Here is a 23,429-nt window from a genome sequence, read left to right as displayed (position 1 = left end):
GAGCGCTGTGTAGACAAGCCGGGCCACATGATAAAGTATTATTCAACCTTTGGCCTGGGAATTCCCTACAGCCAGGCCAGCCACACCCAGTAATTCCAGGGAGCCAGCCCCCATCTGCTTAATAGTAAAATACCTGCCTTGATATTTGAGGATTTAGGAGATGAGACATGGACATGTGTACTACGTTGTATTGTTATTTAAGTGCCAGATAAGGACTGAAAATGTGTATTATAGGAGATTCAAAGAGAGACAAACTGATCTGGAATGTCTGGAAGATTTTACAGAAGTGGAGGGGTTAAAATTGAAACCAGAAGAGTAGGGAGGCTTTAACTTTATTAGAGATGAAAGAAAACCCAAGATGGGTTGTTTGTGAAATTTTTTGTTTTTTGGACTTTCTTTCCTTCATGGTCCCAGCCACATAAGCACCTTCATTGCTCAGGGATTATATGAACCAAAACAACATTCTTTACTTCGGTCACTGCACTTTCTCCCTGGGCATAGAGCAAACACATAGGTATTTGCAAGACAGACTAAGTTTGTATGTCACTTAATATTTGCCTGCTTATGTTCCTGAATAGGTGGAATTAAAGAACATCTAAACAGTTCCTCCATTTAGCCCTCTTAGTGCAAACCTGACAGGTGGTATCTTTCCTTTTTTCAAACACGTGATTTCCTCAGGCGGTGTGAGCTTTGGAGCAGGAGACCAGTGCAGCAGCTGGGGTTTAACTAGGCGAATTCTTCCATCCTTCTGCCCCAGCAAGGCTGCACCAGATCAGTGGTTTCAGATGGCACTCTAATGTTTCTCTTCAGAGGACTAACTTAGGTAGAAAACAGCCCAAGAGTACAGGATACCAAGCCCCCTACCCACTTAACAAAACAGTTCTGTTACTATCTCTGTTGTGTGTTTATCTTGACATATGCCCAACTTTAGAGAAAAAAAAAGTATGTGAATTTTCAAAAGGCAGAGGATTTGAAAACCACTGGACCCAGATGCTCTTCAAGAACCTTTCTGCTTTGTAATTCTGTGATCTGCACACTAGTCTCACAGCCCCCTCACCTGACCATGCTTGGGATCCTCTTTTGTAAGATAAGGTTACCACAAAAAAAGAAAATCAAGTAACTGTTCAGAATAATGAGGAAGAAAAGTTAGTGTGGAAGTCCTTTGCCACATAAAAGTGTAATGACCATAATAGAAATTTTCCACATTCTGCAGTGTTGTATGTGGCGGTGGGGCTGGGAAGAATCTGCCTTTGTGCCGGTAAGACTAGATTCACAAAGGATCAAAGTGGGTTTTGTTTCAGAGGAATCTACTCCATACAAAACCCTTGAGCTCATCTTCTCATGGTTCTTTCCTCCCACCACTCCCACCTTAGTGCTTCCTCACTTCCTGTTCCTTGGATACTTTGCAGCTTTCTGTGGCATCAAATGACTCATTGCTCTATATCCCCAACCCTGTTCCTTGCTTTTATTCCTGGCTTCCTTGTTTTGACTGCAATCAGTTGTCCTTCCTTGTATGCTTGCTGGGGGCCACTTGCTTTGATGGCATTGGGTTTGGAGTGTTGTTTCAGAGGAACGTCCTCTGGGTATGTTTTCTCTCACAGTGGTTAATGCCCTGTTATTAGTAGCTTAGGCCCAGCTCCGTTTCCTCCCCTTTAAATTATAGGCTCCCCCAAAATGTTCTTAGTCACTTCTCACCTTACTTCCCACATGGCTGGCTGTCTTGAAGGTTGGTGACAACCTCCTTACTATTGTCTCTTCCTGTCCCCTCTCCTTGAGTCTTCCAGACCACCTCCATGAAGCTTTTTCATACTGAACTATTCTAGTCCACATTGATCACTTTTTCCTGTATCTCTTCACACTTGACTTTATTTCTTATGTGATAGTCTCATACAGTTTTGTGACATCTCTTGATTCTTTCTCATATTGTTGTTTCACACCTTTATTATTACTTAATTTTTATATTTTTATCTTATATCTGCATCTGAAAAATAGTGACCATGTCTAATAAATTGATGATCTTCCCACAGCCCTTGCCTAGGGTAGATTTCCTCCCTCTTTGCCTGGGGTAAGTTTCCTTCCTCTTTAAGGTTGGTTCAGGGACACTATTGCCATTTCTCTCAAAGGGACGTTGTGGGGATCAGACGAGCTCACAGATGGATGCTCTTCAAAACTGTATTTGCTGTGTATGCTTACAAGGTGGCAGTACACCTGATGTATTTTATTTTCTTGTTGGTTACATACCCAGACTCATTTTTTTTTCTCCCTCACCTCTTCCCACCAAAGAAATTTTATTAGAGCAGTTATAAGTTTATAGAAAAATCCTGCAAAAAATGCACAGTTCTCATATATTCCCCCACCAAGATTCTTTTTTTGTTTGTTTTTATTTTTGTTGTATTTTTGCCAAGATTCATTTTTAATCTTCTCCAGCATCAGGTTTGAAAGCAGTGAAAATCAGTTTGGCATTCTTTTTTTTTTTAAACTTTTTATTTTAGTAACATATGTAAAAACTCAAAATTTCTCATATTACCACTTTCAAGTGTACAGTTCAGTTATTAGTTATATTCACAATATTGTGCTACCATCACCAATAGCTGCTGCCCCAGCTTTTTCATCACCTCAAACAGAAACTGTGCCCATGAACCAATAACTCCCTCTCAGTAGTCCCTTGCCCCTGACCCCTGGTAATTTATAATCTACTATTTGTCTTCATGAAATTTCCTTTTAAGTATTTCATATAAGCAAGACAATATTTGTTTTTTTGTGTCTAGCTTGCTTCACTCAATATGATGTCCTTAAGGTTCATCCATGTTGTCATGTATATCAGAACTTCATTCCTTTTTTATGGCTGAATAATATTTAGTTGTAGGGAGATACCACATTTTGTTTACTATTCATCTTCCCACATTTGGACTACTACTACATTTTGTCAATTATGAATAATGCTGTACTAAACATCAATATGCAAAGATCTGTTCGAGTCCCTGCTTTCAGTTCTTGTAGGCATTATACCTATAGGTGGGATTGCTGGGTCATAATGTAACTCTATTTTCATCTTTCTGAGGAACTGCCAAACTGATTTCCATAGTGGCTGCACCATTTTACAGTGCTACCAGCAATGTGTAAGGGTTCCTATTGCATCCTCACCCACGCTTATTATTTTCTCTTATTTTAATAGCCATCCTGATGGGTGTGGGCATTCATTTTTAACTTCTCCTCTCTTTTTTTAAATGTTTATCAATAAAACCAATCAACATACAGTATGCACATTTGTATATTCATCATCATGATCATTTCTTAGAACATTTGCATCAATTCAGAAAAAGAAAGAAAAAGAAGACAGAAAAAAAACATACATACCATATCCCTTACCCCTCCCTTTCATTGATCACTAGCATTTCAGTCTACTAAATTTATTTTAACATTTGTTCCCCCATTATTTATTTATTTTTAATCCATATGTTTTACACATCTGTCCATAAGGTAGATAAAAGAAACATCAGACACAAGGTTTTAACTTCTCTTTAGGCATTATGTAGAATGGAAGATTGTATGACTTACATCAAAATCTTAGGTCTTTGATATTAGGAGAGCTTAGCATGTGAATAACATGAGAGCCAGACCTGTCTACATTTAAATTGGAGGCAAACTTTTACTGGGCAGTCTTGAAGACAAAGCTCAGCCTTGCTGGCCACAGCTTTTCATCTGTACAGTGTGATGCTGATACTTCCTTCCTTGCAGGATGTTTCAGTTTACTAAAGCTGCTAGAATGCAGTATACCAGATATAGATTGGCTTTTATAAAGGAGATTTATAAAGTTGTACATTTATAGTTCTAAGGCCATGAAAATGTCCAAATTAAGATATCAACAAGAGGGTGCCTACACTCAAGAAAGGCCGACCATATCCAGGGTTTCTCTGTCACATGAGAAGGCATATAGCAATGTCTGCTGACCCTTCTCTCCTGGGTTGGTTTCAGAATGGCTCTCTCAGCTCCTGTGGGTCCTTCTGGCCTCTCCTGGGGTGTTTTCTTTCTCTAAGTATCTGTGGGTCTTCTCTTAGCTTCTCTTGGGCAAACTGGATTTCATCTCTTAGCTTAGTATCTCCCATCACACTGCTCTCTCTATCAGCCCTGAGCTCTCTCACTCTGTTTTCTGCCTTTTATTCTCCTCATCGAGGACTCCAGTAAGCAGATTAAGACCCACCTCGAACTGAGTAGATCACATGTCCATGGAAGCAATTTAGTCAAAAGGTCCTACCCAACAACAGATCTGTCCCCACAAGAATGGAGTAAAAGTACAAGGCTTTTCTGGGGTATATAACAGTTTCAAATCAGCACATAGGGTGTGGTGAGGGTTGAAAATAGCAAGTGTAGAGTACCTGACCCATATAGTAAGTACACAACAGTGGGAGCTGTAGCGTTGCCCACTAAGACAAATTAGAGGCCATGGAGGGCCAGATATGTAATGAAAACATTCTGTCAAACTTTTTGGTGCATTAAGTGGTAAAATAATGGGATAATATAATAAACATGTGTTGAGGACCTATTATCTATAAAATATCACACTAAGAGCTCTCAGTCTCTGCCTTCTAGGAGATCCCCACTAGTTAAGAGGTGGCACACAGATCCCCAGTACCCCATGGTACCAGAATATAAGTGCCTGGTTGTCAGGGACTTTGGCTTGCTCAGCACTCTAAACTGTTGATATCTGTTGAGTGAGTGACTGTAGCAAGTGCTGTGATAAAGAAGCCACTCTGAGAATGTGGGATTGGCGAGTAATTCTTGCGGAGGGAGCCTGGATGGCTTTTTGAGGAGGAGGGGGGAAAAGAATTGAGGGTAAATTGGTTGCTCAGTATGGCAGTGGGACATGAGCATTTCAGACAGACAGTAACTGAGAAGGAGCAAGAGGAGGTAAGCTGGGACTTATTGGGGATACAGTGCAAGAGGAATCACAGGACAGCATGTCGTCTCAATTTTGCTTTCCTTAGTCACATACCATTCTAGAAAGATGTGTTGATGATTAGGTTTATTTCTCAGGGAGCATGAGGGAGCATCAGAGCCCAGGAAGTCTGAGGCCCATCTGGGATGACAGCCTCTGTTGGCTCTGTCTGTTTCAGTGCCATGGGGACAGTAGTGCTGGATGGACAGATCTACGTCTGTGGGGGCTATGATGGCAACTCTTCCCTCAACTCCGTGGAGACCTACTCACCCGAAACAGACAAGTAAGGACTCCAACTTCCCCTGGGTCAACTTGGATTTAAACAGAAAATATGAAAAATTAACACTGCAACTTTTTATATAAGCTTCTCAAGAGTAGAGAATATCTGACCCTTCTTTTCAGCCCCCATAGTACCTTGCATATAAGAACTATTTAAGAACCACTGGTTAAATGAATGGATGAGTAAATGAATTTTAAAAACAAAAAGACTACCTAGATACTTGGAAACATTTATTTGTATAATGGTCTGTTCTACTTAGCTAAATCAGACCATTTAAGTGGAAATGTAGAGGAGAGGGGATAAACAGATGAACAGCATTTTCTAAAGTGAGTAGGATATGATTTGGGAGGAAAAAAGAAAAACATGGTCAGATAATCTTGGGAAATGACAACTATTCCACCACAGTTTTTGTTTTTCCGTAATAGACAGTAACATTATAATGGCTTTGAGAAATTCTGGAGTAAAGAAACCTGTTTACCTGGTGGATTTTTTTTTTTTTTTTAACATGGGCAGGCAGCAGGAATCGAACCCAGGTCCTCTAGCATGACAGGCAAGCATTTTTTCCTGCTGAGCCACCATGGCCCGCCCTACCTAGTGCTTTTAATGTAACACCTGTTACTGTCTTGTGGGCTAATATTTGTGGAACACTCATTGGGAAATACTGGCAAGGTTAGCCCAAATTTTTCACTTTAGTACTTTGAATCTTCTGGAGTTATGTAAGAAAAATTAGTTAAATGGATTCATGAGGATGCTTTTAATTCCATATTATTCTGTTTACTTAATCAACTTCCTGTATATTGGCCAGCACACTGGGTGTCTCATATCCTTAATAAGTGCCCTGTCTGGTGGGGCCACAGATATGGTAGGATAATCCTACCCAGGAAGCCTGTGCCTGAAGCTGCTGGATATAGAGTGGGGGGTACCTTCATCTTCCTCAGTGTTAAGGGGAGAGGCAAGTTGGCAGGGACATCATCTGAGGTGAGACCCTATCATAGATGGACAGTGAGAGATGCACACTGTTGACGTAGAACAAGAAGAGAAACTCAGAGATGAGAAAGTGCTCAATGTGACTGAGGAATTACAACCCAGGGTGTGGAAAGAAGATAGAAAAGGCATGGGTGGTATGTGGCTGGGGGTGAGACGGGAAAGTAGGTGAAGACCAGACAGAACAGAACCACATTAAAGAACCTGGATTCTGCCTTCAAAAAAAACAGTGAGGAGCCACAGGAGGGTCGTGGTGCTGGTTTGTATTTGAGAGCAGTTGCTCTCTGGCTGTGTGGGGCTGGGGTGAGGATGGTCTGAAAGCTAGATCACCCTTGAGAAGGCTGTTGCAGTGTCCATGGGAGCAAGGGCAGTGGCAAAGGTTTTGGGAACAAGCAAAGACTAGGCAGCAAACCAACCAGGACTTGGTGACCATGAGAATTTAAAGGTGAGGGAGAATAAGCCAAAGAAAATGCTGGGTTTAATAAGTATGGCAGCTAGCTAGCTTGTGATTCTATTAACACAATCAAGAAGTACAAGGGATGAGCAGATCCGTAGGAGAGAGAGGCCTTATTTGGGATATGCTGATTTCGAGTGGCCATGGAGATGAGCAGAGAAGAACTGCTGTGAGTCTGCAGCTTGAGAGAAGGCAACCAACCAGAGAGACTAGTCAGCAGAAGTGGTAGGATGGCAATGAAAGCAAGACATTGCCCAGGGTGCAAAGGAACACAGTTCAGTTCATCTGAGCCTGGCTAAGCTGTCTTGGGAGGACAGGAATTCTGAATCTCATGCATCCTCTCTTGTTTTTGCTCTCTCCTGAAGGTGGACAGTGGTGACCCCGATGAGCTCAAATCGCAGTGCTGCTGGGGTTACCATCTTTGAGGGCAGGATATATGTCTCGGGAGGCCACGATGGTTTACAGATCTTCAGCAGTGTGAGTCTAAGTTTGTCCTGGGCTAAGAACACCTCCTCCCATCTTTGGGAATTATTTTTAAAGAGAATGGTTTGAAAAATCTTCAGCCTTGCCATTGCTAAATAAAGCATCATCATCTTGTGAGGTTTCAGGCCAACTACAGTATGCTCTGAAATTCTTAACATCCAGTGTATAAGTGCTGGTATACACAAAGAATGGTAAAGTGTAGCTGTGCCATCCTCTCCCTGACCCTATTCAGCTGTCCATCATATGCTGCATGAGACCTTGTGTAGGTAAAAATAAGCTCAAACACTGAGTGTGAATTTGCATATAGTTGCATTCTTTTAATTTGTTTGAAATTGTATTTATTCTTTAAAAGTTTCAAAAGCCATTTAGTCGTAGTTCTATACCACAGCCAGTACTGTGGTGTAAAGTACTCTGGACAGATTTCTGAAGCTCCAGCTCTCATCCTGGCTCTGTTGGTACATAGCAATGCATCCTTGGGCAAAGCTTTTAATTGTCTCCTTAGTTGCAAACAGAAGGGATCAGATTGACTGATCTCTTACCTGTGCCTACAAACTAGGTTATGCAGCAGGTATGCAGCTGAGGAAACGGGGCCTCAGAGCCAGAGCACACGGTGACAGAGCTCCTTGTTCTCAAGCCTCCCATGGATCTTGACACCATGTGGGCCTCTGTGCCCTGTGAGGTCACCCCTTAAACTAAGCTTTGGCTCTGACTGTGCTGTACCTCTCTCCCTGCTGCAGGTGGAGCACTACAACCACCACACAGCCACCTGGCACCCCACAGCTGGCATGCTCAACAAGCGCTGCCGGCATGGAGCCGCCTCACTGGGAAACAAGATGTTTGTCTGTGGGGGCTATGACGGCTCTGGCTTCCTCAGCATCGCTGAAATGTACAGCTCTGTGACGGATCAGTGGTGCCTGATAGCCCCTATGCACACACGCCGGAGCCGGGTCTCCCTTGTGGCCAGCTGTGGGCGTCTCTACGCTGTGGGTGGCTATGATGGACAGTCGAACCTCAGCTCGGTGGAGATGTATGACCAAGAGTCAGACCGCTGGACATTTATGGCTCCCATGGCATGTCATGAAGGAGGGGTCGGTGTGGGCTGTGTCCCTCTCCTCACTATCTAAGGCAGAGGGTGGGATGTCATGGGGTAGGGATCTGGTATAAACATAGGTGCTTCCTTCCAGGGACAGTCCCTCTCAGGAGAGGCAGTGGGCCAGAGTGGGGTGAAATGTGAGCTCGCCAGAGGTACGGTTTTTCCAGGTGCTGTAGTCCTCCCTCAGTGTATTGCCCTTGTGACCTTCAGGCCTAGGTCATCAAGATGTACCACATGGGATAGAAGCCTCTCTGGGCCCTGGCAACTGGTTTCATGGAACGGCTTTGCTGGTCCATACCTACACAGGCTCCATCTAAGCCTATCACACACCACCACTGCTCTGTGGCTGTTCACGTCTAGAAGGCCTTCCATCTGACATTCCTCCTTATTTGCCGTGGGATAGCTGCAGTGGCCAAACCTGTTGGAAATGAGTATGGCTGGGAGAGGAAGTACATGCTCCGAGTTATGTTTTATACTGCCTTCAATGATGCAGCCACAGCAATGTGCTGATTTCACACAAGTATGCTCCTTCCACTGTGAGTCTCAAAGGATTTTGTCATCTCCCCTGGGTGAACAGAGAGAACAAGTTTTTCCCATGTCTAATTTTGGGATTCGAGAGGTTTTCCTCATCCTGTTGAAGAGAACAGAAGAAAAAGAAAAGATACTTGAAAGAAACTGATGGAAAATTAAACAAACAACAAAAAACACTTGAAAGAAACTGGAAAAAAATCGCTTTTGAGTGAACTATTTTATAGGAAGAAATATGTATAAAAGATACTAAAGGCAAACGTGTCTAAAGGGGAAAACGCCAAACATGAAGAGGGTGGCATCCATTCCCACACTCAGATCCCAGGGTCCTGAGGCCTGACAGAGCACTTGGGGTTCCCTCTGAGCCCCAGTATATCTGGGAGCAGTTCATTCTCAAGTGGTCCTGTAGAGGGCTCTCATGGGTTTGTCTGCATACCTGTCAACAGAGGACTTTTTTTAATCGTAGGCTTGCAAGTCTGCTGAACTACTGCCGCTTTTCTGGGTGGGAGCTCCCCAACTCTTTGCCGAAGGCTCCAGGGGCTCCCGTGATTACCTCCCACTGCCATTGTGGGCACTCATTCAGATTCCCACCCCATGCTTTCATTCCTTCTCGTCTTGACCAGCAGGAAGCATCAGGTCTGTCCAGATTCTCACTTTTCTGTGTTTTTAGATAATTCTCCCTATTGTGATGCTTTTGGGGTACACTGACCATTTGTACCTCTAGAACCTAACCAGGGGTTTGGTCCTTCCACCAGCCATAGGCTGATTTGGTCTAGTAAAGTAGTCTGCCCGGCCAGTTCACTGCTCCTCCATCTACTCACCAGTTCCAGGGGTCTGGCGTCCTCTTGGCCCTTGGTAAACCAACCAGCAATGTGAATCTTTAGATTCAAGCAAAAATGGCTCTATGACGTAAAGAATTAAAGGCTAAAAGAATCTCTTCTTTCTTGCTGCTGCTCTAGAAAACACTGTTTTATATTTCTTCCTCTAATCTTGACAAATGACTTCTTGAAGGGGCTCTGATGTAGCACAGTGAGGCCCAACAGGAAGACACTTTCTGTTACCAGTGCTCTGGGCAGTGGAGCTGTCTCCATCCCTCCAGTTTCTATAATTGAGCCAGGACAAGCTGGAAAAATAAAATTGTATACTATGTGGCATGCTTCAGGCCAATTTCCTTCAACTGCTGCTGCTCAAATCTTCCAGTAGAGACAAAAGGAGGATATGATCCCTTTAACCCAAGACTGGGTCTAGGGTCCCAACTCTCCATCTGGTTGGTCTCTTTACCTTTGCTGCCTGCCTGAGTGTCGTGGAAGCCTATGTGGAAGGCATTCTGCAGAGCCTGGGGAGTTTTTCCCACCCCAGGGCTTTCAGGTTTACCGGTGTGTGCGATTGCCATGTGTTCAAAGTTAGGAGCTAGGTCTCTCCTACAAGCACTTGAAACTAATGTTTTCATTTTAAAAGCTCCAACAATCTGATATGGTTTAACTTGGGCTCATGGTGGGGCTCCAGCCTCTCCCTCCTGCAGTTGTTCTCCACCTGTGCTTTCCTTGTGCCAGGTTTGCCTATGAAGGTAGACTCAGAAGCAGGTTGAGGTCTGTGTTTCCTTTTGGAAAGTAGTATATTAGAGCCCATCTTATTATTAAAAGCCCCTCTTTTGTGAGTTTGAACCAGCACTGACAAACCTGTATTGTAAAGCTGTAAGAATCATTAATGAGTGGGTTACTGAGTAGGCCCTACTTGATCCTTATGATGCCAGTCCCACATTTTGCCAGTAGGGATGAAAGATCATTTTCCCAGGATCTGGAGCTTGGGTTTTTTAGTCCACTCCCCTCTCCTTGTGTAGAAATTACACTGCCATACCTGAGATCAGCATTTCCAGGTAGGGTCAAGCCAGTGCTTTGATCCGAGCTCTGAGCACAAGTGAACAAATAAACATTTTTGCACTCTCTCTCTGGTCAGTTCCTCGCTCGGATGATCAGTAGCTATTTGCAAATGTTGGTCTGGCTCTCTGGTGTTGGAAAAGACATCACCCTAGGATATTGTGAAAAGGGTGTAACAGGAAGAAAAGACAGATACTGCACACACTGGGCCTTGGGGTGTAACCCATCTCTAAGTAGGAGGCTGCTGTTCACTGTATTTGGGCATTTCCCTTGAATAGCATAGAGAGCCCTCTCTTCTGGGTTTCTCCTGAGATCAAAGCCATGGATAGGAGGCTGAAAACCAGCCTTTTGACTTGACCACAGAGATGTAACTAGGTAGGAATTCCATCCCTTCCCCAATTTATTGTTTCCCAGAAAATCTTATATCTTTTTATTTAAAGAATGCATGTCTTGTGTTAAGAAACCAAAGAGAAATTAAAAAAAGAAAAAACTAATAGCTTGCCCTTTCTTGATTTATTTCGTTTAATTAGAAGCAAATATTTATTGTGATTCAGTGAAAAAATATATATTGGACAATGTGGAAATATTTCTGTGGAGAAAAGGGAAAAGCAAGATGTATAGCAAAGGGCTTCATTGCATACTACTACAGCATATGTGTTCCTGTCTAAATCACCATTTCTCTCTTGTATTTTCTCCTTTCCTTCACTCACTGCCGCAAAACTCCCAGAGTTCGCTCGGCAAAATATGGCGGGCCTATTAACTGCCTGGAACAGACACCTTCAACTCCTTTTTTGATACTTTGGGCCATAGGTGCTTTAACTTTTGTGCACATAAAAGTCACTGTAAAATTGATATGTATGTCCCTATCGAGTCTCAGCTCCTTAGGGTCTGGAGTGCAGCCCAGGTAGCTCTGGTGTGATCAAGTTTTCTTAATAGTTCTGATGTCCATCAAAGTGTGACAGCTGGACTTCTGTCTTTAGTTTCCACTTCCCCAAACAGAATCACATTCCAGATCTGCCTTCCTGAAATTTCACCCTAGTTATTTTTGTGGATGTTAGAAAATTCTTCAATCACAGTTTTCTAAAAGCTAGTGTATGTTCTGTCTCATCCTTTGGGTAGTGATTTCGTTCTTCGAGGAGCACTTTATTTTTTTAATATTTGGAAGGATGCCACACATGCGCGCGCGCGCACACACCCATCCCACTAGCATGTGTTTCATATATAAATACTAATGTCTATCAATGCTCACTTGATCCTCTCAGGAACTCCCATGGAGTAGATAGCAAGTGCTCATTTTAACATAAGGAAACTGCCCCTAGAATGGCTAACTGCCCTGATTCACCAACTATTGGTTTTGTCAACACTTGAGGGCATACCTCCACACTCAATCCAGTGTTCTACCACTTTCTTGACCTTTGAAGCAGCTGGTCCATCCAACTTCCATGCATACTGTGTTCAAAATCTGATGCCCAGTACTGTAAAGGGACAGGGGAAGCATAGTGGGCAGTGAGAAAAGAGAAGAAACTGTTTAGATTTTAGAAGCAGTCAGCTTTGTGCTGAAACAGGACGCCAAATTGCCTGCATGCTGTGCACTGCGGGAGAAATGTCAAATGCCTCTTAAGTAGTAACAGCCCTTTCCATGTAATCTACACCTCCTTGATCAGAACTGAAGAGCCCCATGTGTAAAGAGTGAACCAGAGAGGCTTTAACTATACTCATCAGCAAGATTTCCCATTCCTCTTTCTTCCTTATTATTATTATTATTATTATTACTACTATCATTATTATTATTATTTGGTTCTTGGGTCTCCTCTCCCCTCAAGACTAGCAGCAGTCTGCTCTTCTTCACCCCAAAGACCAGCACTGTTGATTTTTACTGCTGCTCACAATAATGTAATACTATACAACCAAAAAATTATAAGAGAATTACACAGTTCTCATAGACATTAATCCAGTCTTAGATTCCTAATTTAATCTCTTACTAGTATACAGATGCTTTTCTCTTTAACAGAGCTTACTTCCTTATTGAATTCTCTTTCTAGGTTTGCTGGTTCCAGATAAAACCCAACTTCAAAGTATGGGTTGATCCTCTCAGGAACTCCCATGGAGTAGATAGCAAGATGTCATCTGACATCTCTTCCAGTTCAGCCTTCCTAAACCAATCCTTCAGGTGCTCAGTTTGGATAGCTCTACCTGCAGGAAAGCATCTCTGGTCAGCCTAGTGCCCCACCTCTGTGCTTGCCCCTAGTTGTATTCCGCCACAGTAATGACGTTTTTGCATGTCTGACTTACGCACTAGTGGTGAGCTCCTTGAAAATCTTCATTACTATTGTGTTCCTAGCACTGGGCAGGTAGAAGCTCAACAATCTTTCTTGACAAAACCTAAGGACAGTCAGGTATATCCAGATTCCAAAGTCACCTAATCATGCTTCCTTAGTCTTCCTGTGTTTTCCCTCACTGTTGTTTAAAAATATATATATAGTTTTATTGACATATACTAATATAGGATAAAATTGACCATCATCTAAGTGTACAATTCAATTATTTTTAGCCAAAGTTCAGAGTTGTACAGCCATTAAACCATTCAGAGTTGTACAGCCATTCCATTTGGCAGGGAGGGGTTATTTCCATCATCCCCAAAAGTTCTCTTATCCTTATTTGTAGTCAGTCCCTGTTCCCAACCGCATCCTCAGGCAGCCACAATAGATTCGCCTATTCTGGACATTTTATATAAATGAAATTATATAATATGTGGTCTGGTTTCTTTCATTTAGAATAATGAAAAGCTAAGTTTCATCCACATTGTAGAATATCAGTAGCTTATTCCTTTTGTTTTTTTTTTCTTTCTGAATAATATTCTACTATTTGGATATACCACATTTTTGTTTATCCATTCACAATTGATAGATATTTACATTGCTTCCAATTTGGAGCTAATAAGAATAGTACTACTATGAACGTTCATGTATAAGTCTTTGTGTGGACATATATTTTTATTCATCTTGAGTGGATTCCTAGAAATGGAATTGCTGGGTCATATGTTAAGTTTATGTTTAACTTTTCAAGAAACTGTCTAAGTGGTTTTTCCAAAGTGATTGTGCCATTTTCCATTTTATACTTCCACCAGCAACATATGAGAGTTCAGATTTCTCCACATCCTCACCAACATTTGGTAATATCTGTCTTTTTTATTATAGTCATCCTACAGATCTTACTGGGCTTTAATTTGCATTTCTGTAATTAATATTTTTTTTTTTTTTTTTTTTTTTTTTTTTTTTTTTAAAGGAAAGACAGAGAGAAGGAAGGAAGGATAGAAGGAAGGAAGGAAGGAAGGAAGGAAGAAAGGGAAACATTTTTAAACATTTTCTTGTTTTATTGTATTCTGTTTCTCCGTTTTTGTTACATGGGCTGGGGCCGGGAATCGAACCGAGGTCCTCCGGCATAGCAGGCAAGCACTTTGCCCGCTGAGCCACCGCGGCCCGCCCTGTAATTAATATTTTTGATAATCTTTTCATATGCTTATTAGCCACTTATGTATCTGTAGTAAAATATTTATTCAGATCTTTTCTCCATTTTTTAACTAGGTCGCATATCTTATTAATGATTTGTAGGAAATCTTTAGTCTGGAAACAAGTCCTTTATCAGATATAAGATTTGCAAATATATCCTCCTAGTCTGTGGCATATCTTTTCATTTTCTTAATATCTTCTGAATTGTAAAAGTTTTAAATTTGACCAAATTCAGTTTATCAATGATTCCTTTTATGGATTGTGCTTTTTTTTTTTTTTTTTTTTTTTTGGCATGGGCAGGTTCTGGGACTCGAACCTGGGTCTCCTGCATGGCAGGTGAGAATTCTGCCACTGAGCCACTGTGTACCACTCTATGGATTGTGCTTTTAGTGTTATATCTAAGAACAGCTTTGCCTAACCTATTTATGAGAATGTCTTTCTAGACATTTTATAATTTTAGCTTTTGCATGCAGATATATGATCCATTTTTAGTTCATTTTTGTTTACAGTGTGAGGAAAGGGTCTAAATTAATCTTTTTGCCTGTGGATATCCATTTTTCTTGTACCAAATATTGTAAAGACTATCCTTTCCTCCGCTAAGTTGCCTTGATGCCTTTATCAAAAATCAATTAAGGACCAGATGGCAGCATAAGATGTTCCAGCATGCCATATCTGATTTAAATAACTAATCAAAAATTAGCAGAGCTATGTTCATCAGAACCCTTAGATAACAGTAAAAGGATTGCTGTTAACTGGCCAAGTGCCGAATCAAGAAAACATGGTTTTCAAAAACTTGGAGGAGAAGCTTATGACACCCTACTGGCCGCTCCTATCCCCTCCACAGTGCAGTGTGGAGCCAGCCTGTGCTCCTATTGTAGATCCCTGGCTCTTTTCTGGAAGGAGCAGAGTAATCCTTACACACATACTGGAGTGCCTCTATGTCACTGTCAGTCTGTTGGGTGGCAGCCTCAAGAACTGAACCAGAAATTCCTCGCTGGCTCAACTTCCCAGAACTTGACCTGCAGGCAGAAGCAGCTTGCCAAGGCTAAAACAGTGTAAGAAACAAGTCAGAGTGAATGGGGGCAAAGGCTTACCCAATTTAAGTCACACAATAAGGCACCTAGGAGGAAGAGAAAGTCTATTTCATAGGAAGTAGAGGGGGCATTTGAATTCTGGTAAATGAGAATTCCTAAGGCCAAGAGCAAGCACAGGCTGAGAACAAGAGGCAGGCTCAGAAAAGACAGAGAGAAGCCAACACTTCCCATTTGCCTCAGGCTGATCATCAGAAGGCTAAACTCTGAAAGAGAACAGCCAAAGCAGAACCAATTTTCAGACTAAAAAGTATTTTTGCATTTGTTTGTTTTTATTACCTCTTGTCTGTGTTAGTTTGTAAGCTGCCAGAATGTGACACGCCAGAACTGGAATGGCTTTTTAAAAGGGGAATTTAATACAAATTTACAGTTCTAAGAAAGTGAAAGTGTCCAAACTAAGACACCAACAAGAGGTTACCTGAAACAGCTCTGTCAGCTGGGAAGTCATGTGGCTGGCATCTGCTGGGCTCTTGGTCATGGGCTCCATAGCTTTCAGTCTCTGTTCCTGTGGGGCTTCCTCACTTTGCTTCTCTGGAGCTGGCTTTCATCTCTTGGTTTCCCTTGGCTCTATCCAGGTTCTGGCTTGCTTAACATCTCATGGTGATGTCTACTGGGCACCAAGCATCTCCAAATATCTGTGTCTCTGTTCTCTGAAACAGCTGTTCCCCAAGTGTCTACATCTGCTCCCTCTGTTGGCTCTAAGACTTCTGTAGTTTCTAGCTCTCCCCAAAATGTTTCCTCTTTTAAGGGCTTCCAGGAAACTAATCAAGACCCACCTAGAATTGGTGGAGTCACATCACTACCCAATCAAAGGTCATACCCACAATTGGGTGTGTCACATCGCTGTGGAGATAAACGAATCAAAAGAGTCCAACCTACAGTATTGAATCAAGATTAAAAGAAATGGCTGCCCTCTCAAGATTGAATCAGAATTAAAACATAGCTTTTCTGGGGTATGTGATACTTTCAAACCAGCACACAGGAACTCAAGGAAATCTCTCATATCACTTAGTGGATACAAGCATAAGGAACAAACAATGCAGGGACTAAATCAGAGTTAATATTTAAAATATTAGAGTGTACAACAAGTTTGCAAGAAAAAGTAAAACAAAATGATGGACCATCCAAAAGAGCAAAATAAAAATCCAGATGCCAGCAATGGACAAAACCAGACCTTGGACATAACAAAGGCTATTTAAAAACTGTCCCCAATATCATCAAGGAGATTAAACACAGAGAAAGAACTAATGATACCAGGAAAATACTGAATGACTATATGAGAACCTCAAATGAGATAAAATTTTAAAAAAGAAACAACTAGAAATACTGGAGTTGAAGACCATAATAATTGAAATGAAAAATTCTCTAGAGGGTTTCAACAGCAGATAGAAGCTGGCAGAAGGAAAAATACGTGAACTCGAAGATGGACAATTGAAATTATTCAGGCTGAGGAGAAGAAAGAAAGAAAAAAAATGAGCAGAGCCTAAAAGACCTGTGGGATACTATCAAGTATACTGATATATGTATTATGGGAATCACAGAAGGAGAAGAAAGGGGCAAAAGGAATATTCAAAGAAATAATGGCAGAAAACTTTCCAGATTTAACAAAATATATTAATATGCACATTCAGGAATCACAGCAAACACCAAATAGGATAAACTCAAATGAATACACCCAGATACATAGTAGTTAAACCGTTGAATGCCAAGGACAAGGAAAGAGTTCTGAAGCTGCAAAAGAAAAGCAACATGTTATTTACAGTGAAGCCCCAATAAGATCGTGTTCTGATTTCTCATCAGAAAACAGGGAGGCTAGGAGGCCGTGGGGCAAAATAAAGTATTGAAAGAGAATAATTGCCAAAGAAGAATTTTCTATCCAGTGAGTCTGTTTTTTAAAAAATAAGGGGGAAATTAAGATACTCCAAGATGAACAAAAGCCAAGAGGGTTTATCATCACTAGATCTGTACTACAAGCAATGCTAGAGGGAATTTTTCAGACTGAAAGGAAAGGACACCAGACTGTAGTAGCTCAAATCAGCATAAAGAAAGGCCTCTGGTAAAAGTAACTGTTTGGGGCTCTCTTCCCTCCCTCCTATTGTGGGCAGAGGCCCACCTGCCACCGCAGGGCTCCTGCGCATGCAGCCCTCGCGCCCCTGCCCGGGGGTGCCACTGGCTTCAGGCCATGGGTGGTGACATTGCCCTAAACTGTGGAGAAATGGAGAGGCCTTATTGGATCCAGTAAGAGAAACAAATTCATTCATCTGATCTTAAATACTCGTCTGTTTACCCCTGTTAATTTAAGTCCAAAGAAATTACCCTAGGACATTTCCTTAACTATCTTTTGTTCTAGAAACTGGAATAACTCAATCAATATCCAGATTTTAACAACTACCTGATTTTTGGTCTTACAAAATTAAAATCTGAAGATGAGCCCACAAGATCATTGAGTGATCTCATCTTGAAGAATAATGTGAAAGCACATTTTCAAAATTTTCCAAATGGTGTAACAGACTTTATTAAAAGTGAATGTTTGAATAATATTGGTGACTCCTCTCCTCTCATTAGAGCCACTGTAGGTAATTTGATTACAACCATAGCCTCCAAAGGAGAGTTGCAGAATTGGCTTGACATCTTACCAAAACTCTAGCCTTTTGGATTCTGAAGATTACAATACCTGTGAGGAAACATTGGGTGCCCTTCAGAAGATATGTGAAGATTCTACTGAGATTTTAGATAGTGATGCTTTAGATCATCCTCTCAACATCATGATTCCCAAGTTTTTACAGTTCTTCAAGTACAATAGTCCAAAAATAATGTCTCATGCTGTTTAGTATATAGATGATAAAAAATCAGTTTATCATCAATAGGACTCAAGCTCTGATGTTGCACACTGATTCTTTCCTTGAGAACTCTGCATTGGCCAATAATGAAGAACCAGAGATATGGAAAAATGTGTGCCAAGCTCTTGTTATGTTGCTTTAAGTTCAAATGAATCACCTGCTTCTTCACATGCATAATATAGTTTAGTACATGCTGCAGATGACCCAAGATCAAGATGAAAATGTGGCTTTAGAAGCTTGTGAATTTTGGCTCACTTTGGCTGAGCAACCAATATGCAAAGATGTACTCATAAAGCATCTTCCTAAGGTGTGAAATACAGATCCTCTTTCATTCTTTTGCATATGGATAGCCAGTTCTCCAAGCACCATTTATTGAAGAGGATGCTCTGTCCCAGGTTGATTCTTGCATTAGTGAATGGCATGAAGTATTCATATATAGATATTACCCAGCTTAAGGGTGACGTTGAAGAAGATGAAACAATTCCTGATAGTGAGTAGGATATAAGGCCATGTTTTCATCGATCAAAGACAGTAGCTCAATAGCATGATGAAGATGGAATTGAAGAGGAAGATGATGATGATGATGAAATGGATAATGATGATACAATTTCTGACTGGAATCTAAGAAAATGTTCTGCTGCTACCCTAGATGTTCTTGCAAATGTATATCATGATGAGCTTTTGCCACATATTTTGCACCTTTTGAAAGAGCTACTTTTTCATCAGGAATGGGTGGTTAAAAAATCAGGCATCTTGGTTTTAGGAGCAGTTGCTGAAGTTTTGCATGCAAGGCGTGATTCCATACTTGCCTGAGCTCATTCTTCACCTCGTTCAGTACCTCTCTGATAAAAAGGCTCTTGTGCATTCTATAATGTGCTGGACTCTTAGCTGCTGTGAACACTGGGTAGTCAGCCAGCTCCCAGACATATACCTGAAGCCATTAATGACAGAATTGCTAAAGCATATCCTGGATAGCAGCAAGAGAGTACAAGAAGCTGCCTGCAGTGCCTTTGCTGCCCTAGAAGAGGAGGCTTGTACAGAACTTGTTCCTTATCTTGCTTATATACTTGATATCATGGTCTTTGCATTTAGTAAATGCCAGCATAAGAACCTGTCATTCTTTATGATGCCATAGGAACATTAGCAGATTCAGTAGGACATCATTTAAATAAACCAGAATATATTCAGATGCTAATGCCTCCACTGATCGAGAAGTGGAACATGTTAAAGGACAAAGATAAAGATCTCTTCCCTTCACTTGAGTGCCTATTTTCAGTTGCCACAGCCCTGCAGTCTGGCTTCCTTCCATATTGTGAACCCATATATCAGCATTGTGTAAATCTAGTACAGAAGACTCTTACACAAGCCATGCTGAATAATGCCAGATCAATATAGGCTCCAGATAAAGATTTTATGATAGCTGCTCTTGATTTACTCGGTGGCCTGGCTGAAGGACTTGGAGGCAACATTGAACAGCGAGTAGCATGAACTAACATTCTAACACTAATGTATCAACACATGCAGGATAAAATGCCAGAAGTTGGATAGAGTTCCTTTGCTCTGTTAGGTGACTTGGCGAAAGCTTACTTTCAGCATGTTAAGCTTTGTATAGCTGATTTCATGCCAGTATTGGGAACCAGCCTAAACTCAGAGTTCATTTCAGTCTGCAACAATGCCACGTGGGCAAATGGAGAAATTTCCATTCAAATGGGCATAGAGATGCAGCCTTATATTCCTATGGTGTTGCACCAGCTTGTACAAATCATTAACAGACCCAACACATGAAAGATGTTGTTAGACAATACAGCAATAACAGTTAGTCGTCTTGGTTATGTTTGTCCTCAAGAGGTGGCCCCCATGCTACAGCAGTTTATAAAGCCCTGGTGCACCTCTCTGAGAAACATAAGGAACAATGAGGAAAATGATTCTTCATTTTGTGGTTTTTGTACCATGATCAGTACTCCCAGTAGAGTAACCCAAGATTTTATATTTTTTTGTGATGCTGTTGCATCATGGATAAACCCAAAGGATGATCTCAGAGACATGTTCTGTAAGATCCTTCATGGATTTAAAAATCAACTTGGGGATGAAAATTGGAGGCTTTTCTCTGATCAGTTTTCTCTTCCCTTAAAAGAGCATTTTATGCAGCATTTTATGGTGTTTAATCTCATACACTTAGGCTGCAGTCCGATAATTAGGGGTCCTTCAGTCTTGGAGACTAAGAGGGAGCCTCTGCACCCAGGGAAAATGTTACCCTTTAAAGGGGGCAAGGGTGAACCAATAGGGAATACAGTACAATCCCAACCCTACTAGGAGGGGCGGAAGGGAGGTGTTATTGTCATGGATTAAGTCAATGTTGGGAAGCGTTTTAACATCTGGAGCCTTTGTGGGTGGAAATCTGTCTCTAATTACAACTCCACACTGGATGTGAAGAAGGTAAAAAAAAAAAAAAAACAGTCTTCTCACAAAACAGTACATTCTGAAATATGGGAAATTGTACCAAAACAAGAACCATATAAATGGTACATAGGGATAAGAGGAAAAGTTCTACTGTGCACAATAAAGGAAACTTAAGAATGGGGGTTACAAACAGTAAAAAAAAAAAAAAAAGTAACTGGGTAATTATAAATGCAGTATTATTGTCTTATATATATATATATATATATTGGGGTATATAATTCTGCTTCTTACAGGTACTAAAAAGCAAATACATAAAAAATAATGATAAATCTATGGTTTTGGACAATGTACAAAGTCATCATTTGTAACAAATATAAAAAGGGGGGACAGAAGAATATAGGAACAGTTTATGTGTATGCTAGATTGAAGTCAAGTTGGTATCAAATCAAATATGAATATTATATTTTTGGATGTTAACTTTTAACCCCATGGTAACCACAAGGAAAATATATGAAAAATATATTCAGATAGAAATGTTACAATACAAAACAATAAATAAATATTAAAGTATGCGTTAATGAAAGAATTAAGAGAAAAAGGGTATAAGACTTACAAACACTAAATAGAAAAATGACAGAGGAAAATCCTGTACTATCGGTAGTGACTTTAAATGTAAATGGATTTAACTCTCCAGTCAAAAGGCAGAGATTGGCAGAATGGATTAAAAGAAAAAAGCATGATCAAGCTCTATGCTGTCTACAAGAGACTCACCATAAATTCAAAGACATAAGTAGTTTAAAAATGAAAGGATGGAGAAATATATACCATGCAAATTGTAACCAAAAGAGAGCCGGGATAGCTTCATTAATATATGAAGCAAATACTGTCAGATTTGAAGGGTGAAACTGGTGGTTATATATTAATGGTAGGAGACTTTAATGCATCACTTTCAATAATGGATAGTACATCTAGACAGAAGGAACTGCAAGACTTGAATGATACTCTAAATCAAGTAGGCCCAACAAACAGACATAGAAAGCATCACCCAACAACAGCAGAATACACATTCTTCTCAAGTGCACATGGGCCATTCTCCAGGTTAGACCATGTCTTATGTCACGAAACAAGTCTCAAATTCAGAAGTATTGAAATTATACAATGTATCTTCTCTGACCACGAGATAATGAAGCTAGAAAACAGTAACAGAGAGAAATGGGAAGTTCACAAATATGTGGAAATACAACAACATACTTTTAAGCAATCAATGTGTTGAAGAGGAAATCACAAGGGAAGTTAGGAAAAACCTTGATGTGAATGCAAATGAAAATGCAACATACCAAAACTTGTGGGATGCAACAAAGCTGTGCTGAAAGGGAAATTTGTACCTCTAAATGTTTACTAAAGATTTCAAATCATAGACCTAACTCAACCCTAGACTAACTAGAGAAAAGAAGAGCAAGCTAAGCCCAAAGCCAGCAGAAGGAGAGAAATAACAAAGATTAGAGCAGAGATAAATGAAATAGAGAATTAAAAAACAATAGAACCAATGAAATCAAAAGTTGGTTCTTTAAAAAAATCAATGAATTAACATATCTTTAGCTAGATTGATGAAGAAAAAAAGAGGACTCAAGATGACCAAAATCAGAAATGAAAAGGGGGATCTTACTGCTCACCCCCCTGAAATAAAAGGGCTATCTATAAAGCAATACCATAAGCAATTATATACCAACCAATTAGATAACCTAGATGAAGTGACAAATTCCTAGAAATACACAAACTACGCTCGCTGACTCAAAAAAGAAATAGAAGATCTCAACAAACCAATAACTAATAAAGAGAGTGCATCAGTAATTAGAAATCTCCTAACAAAGAAAAAACAAAGACCAGATGGCTTCACAGGGGAATTTTACCAACCATTCCAAGAAGAATCACCATCAATACTGCTTAAACTCTCCCCCAAAATTGAAAAGGTGGAAACACTCCCTAATTCATTCTGCAAGGCCAACATTACCCACATACCAAAGCCAGATAAAGATACCACGAGAAAAGAAAATTACAGGCCAATAACTCTTATGAATATAGATGCAAAAATCCTCAACAAAACACTAGCAAACCTAAACGGAAAAATTTTAGGTTGTATATATGTTACCAGAAATACAAATTAAAAATAAATAAAAATACTAACAAGCCAAATCCAACAGCACATCAAAAAACATATACACCATAACCAAGTGAGTCAACCTAAGAAAACAAATTAATGTAACACACCACATTCAGAATGAAGGGGAAAAAACACATTATCATCTCAATTGATGCAAAAAACACATTTGACAAAATTCAACACTCCTTCTTGATAGAAACACTTAGAAAATTAGGAATAGAAGGAAACTTCCTCACCATGATAAAGAGTGCATATGATATACCCATATCTACCATTCCTGTTTCATAGTGAAAGACTGAAAGCTTTCTCTAAGATTAGGAACAAGACAAGGATATCCACTGTCACTACTGTTTATTCAACATTGTGCTAGAAGTTCTAGCCAGAGCAATTAGGCAAGAAAAAGAATTAAAAGACATCCAAATTAGGGTGGTGCAATAGTGGCTCAACAGCAGAATTCTTGTCTGTCATGCTGGAAGCCCAGGTTCAATTCCTGGTGCCTGCCCATGCAAAAAAAAAAAAAAAAAAAAGGAAGAAGAAGAAGAAAAAAAAAAGCATCCAAACTGGAAAGGAAGAAGTAAAATTTTCCCTATTTGCAGATGGCATGATCCTACATATAAAAAATCCTGAAAAATTCACAGCAATGCTCCTAGAGTCAACAAATGAATTCAGCAAAGTTGTGGGGTATAAGGTCAACATCCAAATATCAGTAGTGTTTCTATACACTAGTAATGATCAATCAGAAGAAGAACTTTTTAAAAATTCCATTTATAACAGCAACTTAAATAATCAAATG

General features: G+C 40.4%; 1 protein-coding gene and 2 pseudogenes across 2 annotated transcripts in view; all 3 read left to right on the top strand.

The window, feature by feature from the left end:
• KLHL18 (kelch like family member 18) overlaps positions 1 to 13,873 on the top strand; it is a 61,728-nt gene extending 47,855 nt beyond the window's left edge. For both annotated transcript variants that reach the window (XM_077129499.1, XM_077129498.1), the window contains exons 8-10: positions 5,115 to 5,219; positions 7,020 to 7,131; positions 7,875 to 13,873. In XM_077129499.1, the coding sequence (XP_076985614.1) occupies positions 5,115 to 5,219; positions 7,020 to 7,131; positions 7,875 to 8,261 (604 nt within the window). In that variant the 3' untranslated portion in view covers positions 8,262 to 13,873. The remainder of the gene's footprint in view (positions 1 to 5,114; positions 5,220 to 7,019; positions 7,132 to 7,874) is intronic.
• A 1,049-nt stretch (positions 13,874 to 14,922) lies between these two features.
• LOC143656799 (transportin-1-like) lies at positions 14,923 to 18,388 on the top strand (annotated as a pseudogene).
• Positions 18,389 to 18,417: 29 nt separating this feature from the next.
• LOC143657279 (transportin-1 pseudogene) lies at positions 18,418 to 20,704 on the top strand (annotated as a pseudogene).
• Positions 20,705 to 23,429: the final 2,725 nt, after the last annotated feature.

This window comes from Tamandua tetradactyla, chromosome 15 (genome assembly GCF_023851605.1).
Source record: "Tamandua tetradactyla isolate mTamTet1 chromosome 15, mTamTet1.pri, whole genome shotgun sequence".
NCBI classification, from domain to species: domain Eukaryota; kingdom Metazoa; phylum Chordata; class Mammalia; order Pilosa; family Myrmecophagidae; genus Tamandua; species Tamandua tetradactyla.
Note: the sequence above shows the minus strand (reverse complement) of the source record. Positions and strands in the feature narration are given on the sequence as shown.